The sequence below is a fragment of the Mizuhopecten yessoensis genome, unplaced genomic scaffold, assembly GCF_002113885.1.
Source record: "Mizuhopecten yessoensis strain PY_sf001 unplaced genomic scaffold, ASM211388v2 scaffold716341, whole genome shotgun sequence".
In the NCBI taxonomy this organism is placed as follows: Eukaryota; Metazoa; Mollusca; class Bivalvia; order Pectinida; family Pectinidae; genus Mizuhopecten; species Mizuhopecten yessoensis.
In genome coordinates this window covers 374,464-385,098 of record NW_018480068.1, presented here as the reverse complement: position 1 = coordinate 385,098, position 10,635 = coordinate 374,464, and the positions used below count along the sequence as shown (strand labels likewise).

General features: G+C 33.5%; 1 protein-coding gene across 1 annotated transcript; it reads left to right on the top strand.

Annotated features, from left to right (window-relative positions):
• The first annotated feature begins 9,575 nt into the window (after window positions 1-9,575).
• On the top strand, window positions 9,576-10,382 carry LOC110443368. The gene has a single exon (XM_021487549.1). It carries the CDS (start codon window positions 9,576-9,578, stop codon window positions 10,380-10,382), a length of 807 nt encoding a protein of 268 aa, XP_021343224.1.
• Window positions 10,383-10,635: the final 253 nt, after the last annotated feature.

The following is a 10,635-nucleotide window of genomic DNA, read 5'->3' as shown; positions in this document are numbered from 1 at the left end:
TAATACTGTAACCGATTATAGTAGATCACGTCTCGGAGAAATCGAACAAGTGTCACGTGTTTAAGACCACTGCACAGTTTCTAGGTGGTGAGATCCGTCATAGTTATCACTGTCGGCCATTCGAGGACATTATCCCTATAGCCACGGGACAAACAGGTGATCCTTTATTGGCAGACATATTAATTTACTGCAGTGTATTAGCGTTATAATGTTAGGTATTTCTCCGCCGGGTTTTTATACATGTACGTTAACATGTGTCTCTATCACTAGCTAGAGGGTTGTATATACCTTACCTGTCAGCAATCACACCTGACGCTGTAAACATGTCCACTTACTTATTTATTTTCTCATTACATTTGATATCCATATCTTTACTTATGCTACCTGTCTACGAGTATAACGAGAGGTCAATTATATATATAGAAGATGCAGACAGTCTTGTAAACGATTCAGAATAAAATAAATCAACAAAAAACACAACAAAATCTACAAATATAGAAATGTATCATACTTACAATCATTGTCAGGAAATATGTTCTCGAACATTTAGCAATTTTAAATTGTTTGGTATAAAACAAATAACCTTTATTAATGCCACAATATAAAATACTCTGCTTTGCATAATATTATCTAGGGGTGTATACGTTTTCTTTAAGACAGAAAATGTGTTCATCAACTTCATGAACTTCATCACACACATAGTTATCAAACTTCACAGAATTCGACAGCTACATAGGCGGTGTAGTAGGCCTTTGATAATGTGTTAAGTTATTGACCAAAATCCCATATTCCTGGTAGCATAACAATATTGAAACAAGGACTATTTTCACGACAGCAATAGTTTCACCGTTCTGTTACATGTATTTCCAAAGGAGTCATATTTCCGAGGTGTTATTTTGACGGCAATTTTATCATTTTTGGGTTGAGTTGAAACTGACTTCATACGAAAGCGATCATTGTCAAATCAAGTAACATTGCAGATTAACAACACGAACCGCATATTAACAAAAGTGTGATACTAGAATGTTACGCGATAATAACACTTCGATGAGTCAGCTGTACCGTACAAAACTGCACATCACCTTTTTCGCTAGATATTATCTTCGATGTTCATTTGCGAGGAAACTTTTGAAAAATTATTGGAATAACATCATCTCAATAGCAAAGCATATAGCATATAGTTCGTGAATAAATTAGTGTGTGCACGCAAATATAAACTTATTTTTACCATTAGAAAAATGGCGGAAATAACAAAAGTACCTCAATAAAATGTCAACGATTTGAAACAATAAAATGCTGACATAGTTGATTCTATATGATATATAAATTTTCTCTAAATTTCCGAAATATATTATGTCTAACTATTGCGAGCCTTTAATCACTATATATTACACGGGTTGTTTTATATTACATCCAATCTTTCTATTAAAGATATTTTATCTGCGTTTTTGATAACACAGTCGTACAAGTGTGATATCAATAACATATATTCAAACCAGATACGTTCCTTCAACCTTGACACCAATTAGCATTAATGTGACATATTAATTAGCCAAGCTGAGTGGTTAGCCGACCGTGCTGTCAGGTGTCGACGGTGACTTACCGAGTCGGACAGGTTAGCATGCCTGGACTACATTGGTCACCTTCGTATGTAGTTGATTAGAGTAGAGCTTTTAATCACTATCATAAACGTTTAAAAAAAATTCAATCAGTCAATTACAGGGTTCCTTCTGTAGCTTTAAACCCGATATATAACGTACATGTCAACCTTCCTAGATCTTGTACTGTATAGTGGGTAATTTTCGCGGAGGATTTAATCTCGCTGTATGCGCGATCACAAACGGTAGCACGAAATTAAATACCTATCGAATAGTAACAACTTGAAAGAATAGAAATAGCAGAAAATACCTATTAACCCGTTAACTGCCGAATAATCAAATTACCAAATGCAAAAGCGTTCTCGTGAGCGAAACTTTTTTCACCTGGCAATGTAAGACGAAATTAATTCCCGCGAACTTGTTCTAATCGGGAAATCCACGAAATATTAGCCCGACGAAATTTAACAACTATACAGTACTCGATGTTGTTTTGAAGTATGAAATTTCAGATACCAATTATAGTTTTTTTGTTTTGTTTTACTACATTTTTAATTATACATATACACAACTTTTGTTTAATCTAAAACGTAAGTTGGCTTGTTATTGTACCTGTTCCCAATATTTTAGTTTGATAAAGATTTGTCCCAGAGGATATTTTCCTACTGCTGAATTTATGTATGCAAGTTACTGTGAATAACTGATATTTCAGGAGACATATATTTTAAAATTATATCAAGAAGGGTATTGCTTTAGTGAACTCAAGTACTTGTAATAAAACTTATCAGCACTATCGCCAAAATTCGTACTCGTAAATGTGTTTTGTAGTTTTCTGTCAAAGCCGAACAACACAGGCAAGAAAACAACATGTACAGTACCGTTGGAATTTGACAGTTTCCCTTAAATAATCTTTCTACTTTATTTGGAAAAAATATAACGTGAGGGACATTTCTGTTATTATATAAAACATGTAAGTAATAGCTAGGACACCTTTTTATAACGAGTATTCAGTAATTTGGCAAGGCTTAATTTACTCAAATAAACAAGTTCACCGAATCGTCCCATGAAAATTAAAACAGATCTAATGAACTCCAGCATGAAATTCCCCAATCCGTAGGCTACAAACAGTGGTAACACACAAGGAAGGTTTTGATTACTTATTAAACATGTAAACAGATATTTGTCAGTAGATTGAGTGAAGAGTTCCTGGGACGATTTGACGAGTTGACTAAAAAGGAATTGGTTTGTAATAGATATTATACAAAGATAGAAATCACAAAAAGATAAATAACAGTATTTCATAAATCTAAATAAGACGAATCCTAATTCTACCACTAGTTTATATTACCAACGTAAATACATAAATAACAGTATTTCATAAATCTTAATGAGACGAATCCTAATTCTACCACTAGTTTATATTACCAACGTATTGTAAATACATAAATAACAGTATTTCATAAATCTTAATGAGACGAATCCTAATTCTACCACTAGTTTATATTACCAACGTATTGTAAATACATAAATAACAGTATTTCATAAATCTTAATGAGACGAATCCTAATTCTACCACTAGTTTATATTACCAACGTATTGTAAATACATAAATAACAGTATTTCATAAATCTTAATGAGACGAATCCTAATTCTACCACTAGTTTATATTACCAACGTATTGTAAATACATAAATAACAGTATTTCATAAATCTTAATGAGACGAATCCTAATTCTACCACTAGTTTATATTACCAACGTATTGTAAATACATAAATAACAGTATTTCATAAATCTTAATGAGACGAATCCTAATTCTACCACTAGTATATATTACCAACATATTGTAAATACATAAATAACAGTATTTAATAAATCTAAAACGAGACGGATCCTAATTCTACCACTAGGATATATTACCAACGTATTGTAAATACATAAATAACAGTATTTCATAAATCTTAATGAGACGGATCATAATTCTACCACTAGTATATATTACCAACGTATTGTAAATACATAAATAACAGTATTTCATAAAGCTTAATGAGACGGATCATAATTCTACCACTAGTATATATTACCAACGTATTGTAAATACATAAATAACAGTATTTCATAAAGCTTAATGAGACGGATCATAATTCTACCACTAGTATATATTACCAACGTATTGTAAATACATAAATAACAGTATTTCATAAAGCTTAATGAGACGGATCATAATTCTACCACTAGTATATATTACCAACGTATTGTAAATACATAAATAACAGTATTTCATAAAGCTTAATGAGACGGATCATAATTCTACCACTAGTATATATTACCAACGTATTGTAAATACATAAATAACAGTATTTAATAAATCTAAAACGAGACGGATCCTAATTCTACCACTACTAGTATATATTACCAACGTATTGTATTTACATAAGTCGCTTTTTGACAATCCACATGACGAAATCAATACAATGAAATATACCAAAGCGTTAACAAGGACAAAATAGAAACCCAGTGTACGAAAAGATAAAAGTATAAAGCGAAGATACACCAAAACTGAAGGAAATCCTTCATAAACCATAACACCCAGCAGACAGAAACATGTGAGCTTATTTACTCAACATCAAATTGCATCCACATAACACGTAGTTCCTTCTTTCAAAAATCATTTAAAGATGAATACCACACTCCATATCATACCTCTTGTACATACATGTACCTGTGATTTCCGTTTGAATTAGCTCCCTTGAATCACTTTCTGTTAGCTTTAATGTAGAGTACACAAGTATCACAAATGCGTGCATAATTGTATCCTTTATTTGATGAATAATGTATATCATACCATTTTGAACAAATACAGATTTCATGGTGAAGATCTGTTTTGAAAAATGAGACGCAAGACACCGAATGGAAGCATACTCCCTTAAAAATTAAAAGTTAAAAAGCGTGCCAACATTAGTTTTATCATAAGGGTGATGCAAACCAGATTGGGAGAGTCAAGGTTTTGATTGTTAGTATTCTCGCTGCCCCAAATTTATATTACATTTACAGAAAAAAATATACACACAGAAATTATCATTATATTAGCTTCTGACATGCTTGTTTAAAATGATGTTAGACTCTGAATTTAAAATAACTTAGACACTTTACTTCTCATTCACATGACGTATAAGTGTATAGACGCGTGCATTCACAGGAAAACGAGATGCCTGTTTTGACATTTAACAGATGAAATTTAGATGTTAAAATTTAATGAGGTATATCGTAAATGTTTTCAACCCCAGCCCGAAGTGGTACGATATCTGATCACTGCGTTAAGTGGTACTGGCCTTTTTCACTTGCTCTTGCCAAAAAAATGTTATGATGCATTCAAAATTATCAGAGCAAGGTAAAAGTGAAAAACTCATTGATAATTTAGACTGAAATATCTTATTAGTATCAGAATATATGAATATACATCCGTACGTAGACCATGAATAAGGTAAGACAACGTCAAATAAACACACTGTAACACATTGTATAGCTATGATTCGTATTCAAAGTGTTACAAATGGACATGTTTAAATATTGTAACTGCGGTAATAAAACTATTTTTAAAAATATGCAACTTAGTTTCTTCATTTACCATTCATAGTACGACCTTCAGGAGGGTAAAAATCGATTTATAATATTCCATTCGTTACATTGATGTTTATAGATGATATGTAACATATGAGGTGTGCGATAGGAGGGAAGCGATATAGAAATTACACAGAATATATGCAGTGACGTGAATTAGTGAAATAAAAACTGCACTAGTAAACAAAGAAATGATAAAAAGGACATGGCGAACAATCAACAATGGAAACCAATTTCAGGACATCGAAGGAAAAGGAGATACCATGCACCTATATAACAATTGAAGGTAATACTACGTCCTCCAGAATAGTAATAGTTTATAGCACCACATATAGCACCCGTCGTGATCTTTGATGGCGGTATGCTATAACACAGGGACTTGAGTTTAATCGTTAGAAAATAAAAAATAAAATAGCAAAATACAAGAACAAAAACAAAACAAACAAACAAAAAAACTAAGGGCCGGTCAGGAGCCTGATACCTGGTACCTGAACCTAACTCTGATAAATATTTTTTTTTTTATATTTTATCAATATTGATATTACCAATCAGGTTCGGGCCGGGTCATTTATCTTCTTTTTTCCCCCTTATGGCCAAGCACAAGTAACTGTGACTGTTTTAAGGATTAGCGTTTAAAGTGGGACCCCATTTCTAAAATGATTTGTGCTGAATTACCAGATCTGAGACACTTTATACAGCTTCTTGTGGATTGGCAGAGCAACCACAGATAAGGGTAGATGAACGTTATTTGGACGCCATTCATTTTTTTGATAAATTCTTAATTTTTAATGTGAAGTTACCAGTTAGGCTGCTGGAGGGGAGGAAACTCTTAGAGTATTCCTAGTTTTTTGTACTGGTAAAGTTTAAAGGGAGATAACTTTTATCAACACACATCATTGATGTAGTGCCCCATCGTAAGTATAAGTATTCAACACTGTGTTATTTTGAACAGTACATCGACAATTATAGGTAGCCCTATGTAACTCTAGTAGACTCTATTATGTATTGAGCTGGATGTGTTCATTATGGTCAACAGTGGTGAAAAGATAATTGTCAATTACTTAATTTTCAGGAATTATTCCATATTATGGTTAGGGTTGAAATTGTCATAAAACTATCGACATCAACACTAGTTTAAATATTATGGATTTAAAGTTAACATGACCACAGAAAGAGAAAAATGGATACATAATACCGACAAAGCACAATGAAAATATATTTACGGCAGTATACACAAAAACACAACGTTACATTAAGAACAAAAACAAAACACGGACAACTCAAAATAAAAGTGAAGAACCATTTCTTTGCCGACTGTACCAGTAAAAGTATAATTTGACTTTAGATATCGTTGTAAATGAAATACTATTTGATCTGATCTATCAGTTATTGAAGTTAAAAAGTGCAATAATATATTTGCCCCGTCAGTATTCGCTAATACCATGTTATATATACAACCTAGTTAAGGTGACTTTGTGTAGGAATTTTAAGTTTCGTACGCAGTTTATTTCGTAAATTCTCTGTGGAATGCTACTCATTCTGACAGATGAATCCAAAGATATATAGTTATCTACTTAAATGAATAATAAGACATTATAAATCATAAAACAGAATTTATAAATGACTTAAATAACTCTTCATTAAAGTTAATGTGTAAGTCTAGTCGGGGGTTCAATGCTAGTGATAACTTGTTAAATGTATTTGGTAAGTGGTAACATTGCTCTTTGGCGTCAAATACAAAAATACAAAAATCCCTGCCTTGTGTTCGCTGCATTTGTAAACCTTAAACATTTTGGCTGGTGGGATTTTATAACAAAAAGCATGCATGTCTGGTCAACACATTTGATTACATGTGATATCTTTTTATTAAATGACATGCCAAAAAACAACTATGACAACTTTGTTCTATCATGAGAATTAACTCCCACAAGGACAGTAAGCAAAATTAAAGGTAAAACAATATCTGTAATTACAAGAACATACTGTCAATCAAAGATTTTAAAGATTTTGTTTGCTTGGTTTTTCAAATATATTCGTGCGCTTTTAATTCGCGAAGAAAAGAACAACACCAGCTATATATAAATTGTGTCATTGTATAAAGCGAATGTAAATGGCAAAAGCAAGGAGATTCAAAATAGCTGAACCTCTAAGCGACTGGTCAAATACAGTATATATATCCAGTTCCTAGAGTGGATGCAGACTGTCAAATACTCAGCATTGTCCAAATATTTCACAAGTACATCCGAGAGCTTCGACGACTTATTTTTTTTCCTCCCCTCTCTAAGTCCTTTATTTATCGATAGTACGGCTCAACTAAGGTTTTTCTAAAAAGACAAAATAGCTGTAAGTCGTTCTTTGCATACCGTATCTATTACCATCTTTTTAAAAAAGAAGACAGGAATTATGTCGAATTTAAGACTTAGCAGTAGTAAATACGGTGCAAATAGAAGATGTATTAAAGCAGCCTTTCCCACTGCAGGCAAAAGACTCTCCCCAATGTCGTTTTAAGTATAACTGTAGCACAGGGTCGGTTTCCTTGACCAGGTATCTCAGTAGGTTAAAGATATGGTGTGACAATTTGAGCTCCAGAGTTTGAAATCTACACTCAGAACACTGTTGTTGATAATAGTTTGTTCTAAATCACTTTTCCTAAAAATCCCGCAAGGTATGGTTTTCTTTTGAGAAATGATTTACCAAAGTTATAGTCATGCTGGTGGAAAACACCGTTCCCAATGCATAGTTACAGGTTTGACAGTGGTACGGAGATACGTAAATAAACTACAAAATGGGTAAGCATACAACAAATTATGTTGATTACCGTAATCACCAAGCTACTGTAAAAGTAAATTTAGTGTTTGATAAGGAATGAAAACAATATCTTATTGTTACATTTTAACAGGAAAACTGTTGCGCAAATATGACAAATGGTATTATTAATAACATCCTATCATCAAAAACTATTTTGTTAATTGTATCAGAAAGTATAATCATTAAAATTAATTATTATGGATCGCATTATACTTGTTTTTGCGTAAGTTTACGTTACGTATGGAATACGAGTATCTCGCAAACAATTTTAATGTAGTACCGTTTCACTTACCTCAGATGACACCGCCAGTAACGACAGTATAATCACAATATACCTGTGCGAATCTCAAAACACCGAATAGTTATCCCTTATTTACGGTAAATTACTTAATATTCATATCATACGAACATTTGTTTATACATTGACTACAACGTGAATTTAATTAGTTTTCTTGCAATTTAAATAAAGTATCGGTCGATATTTCAATGCCAGTAAATATAAATACAAGGGAAATTAGAAATGGACCAATAAAACGACATAATTAACCGATTGCACAGTATTTTGAAAGGTAGGAAAAAAACCAAGATTAATATTTTCAGAATATCAATTACACATGTGCTTAGAAGACAACGAAATCTCAACAATTGGGGTAATATTTTTCAGGTGAAAAAGTCGACAAATTCTCACTCATTCTTGACCTAAACAAATACCCTCGTGTTAAAATGTTGAAATAATTAAAAAAGTGATAATTTAAGGACAAACAAAAGATACATAGTGTACAACCTTAAATAATGGAATTTGTAAAACGTGAATCCCATCGAAGTAGTAGATTTTAGATACAATCTGGGGAAAAAAGGACAGGCCACGACACTATTAAGATAGGTTATCGTCTCCTTCATGTCTTACACTCAGTAGTTCAATACTGTGAAACCGTTTTTCATTAACACATGTTGGGTACCTAACTGGCGTTTTAAAAGTAGTATACCTTTGTTAAGTTTGTAAAGTTAACAATGATTAAATACACCGAAATATTTTTAAAGCAGCTTTATAACATGTATACTTCAACCACTGTTGAACTAATCTGAAGGCTTCTTAGATAAGATCTTTCTCATTGTTATGAGTTCCCATGAACACTAGTAGTGTTGTCTCTTTATCGATTGGCAATTGACGCTATATGCTGTTGTTTATATATATATATATAACCTGTGTATAGAAATGTGTGGTCACTACGACAGTCATTGTCGAAATCCCGTCACGCTCTGCTAACCCGCCACACAATAACAAAGAAGTACTACAGTGCGATAGCGCGGTGAGTAAGCTACTAATCTAGCTTAGTGGAATGGATTCCGTGGAAACATCAACGGTTCTCCAAGCGACCAGAGAAGTGTTGTTTGATGAGTCTGGTACTGATGCTGGAGCCAATGCCCAACTAAACCAAATGTTTTAACTAATGAAGTCAATAAATAACAGACTAGGGAATTTGGAAAATGAAGTTAATATATTAAAGGTCAAGGGTCAAGATATGGAGCAAAGCTGCAGAGTAATAAGTGATATGTATGATGAGGTGAAGAATGCATCAAAAAAGCAAGGGGATGAATTACAGAGGCTGAAAAGAGCAGTCCACACGCATACGCCTATAAAAGGGAACTTTGAAAGTCTCGAAAAAGTAGTGAATGAGTTGAAATCTGATAAAGATGAATTGAAACGGAGTGTAACAGATTTAAGGTGGCGCTCTATGAAGAACAACCTAGTGTTCAGTGGTTTATTGGAGTCACCCAAAGAGAATACAGAATCACTTCTCCGAGAGTTTCTACACGTAGAATTGAACATCCAGCACCATATTGAGCTTGGTAATGTTCATCGATTTGGAAAGTTCATTCGTGGAAAAAGAAGGTCAATCGTCGCTCGCTTCATCTACAACAATGGCAGATCCTTAGTGTTGAAGCGGTCAGGTATGCTAGCAGGAACTTCGTTCTATATCAATGAACAATTCCCTTCAGAAGTTGAACAAAAACGAAGGCAACTGTACCCAACATATAAAGACCTAAAAGCCAAACACCATAAGGTCAAGCTTGTCAGAGACAAGCTCATAGTGGACGGCAAGTTGTACACGGGGCCTTTGGTAAGTAGTGACGTCAGAGCGAAGAATAGCAACCCGCGACAGACCAGAACATATAGTGACGTTGCTCAAAGTCCGTCAAATGGGTCTCCTGGTGTGCATGCCCAACCGACAAAACGTTCTCACCTGTGTCATCAGGTGAAACTACCCTTAAGTCTGTATAGGATGATGAGGAGAGTGAACTCTCTACTGTTAACGTTCTATCATGGAATGTTTGCAGATCACTTGTTGATAAACTGAATGATCGAGATTTTTTGAACATTTTATGTAAATATGAAATTGCATGTTTATACGAGTGCTGGATTAGTAGTGAGGATGACATATCTATAACAGGGTATACTGATCATGTCATACCTAGACTCCACGGCCGTGGAGGGGGTATTGTAATATATATCAAATCTTGTATAGCTGAGAAATGTCGAGTTGTTGAAACTGTAACAGATAGCATCAGTGTAGTCAAATTGTCATATCCGTCTAGAAGGGATATCTACTT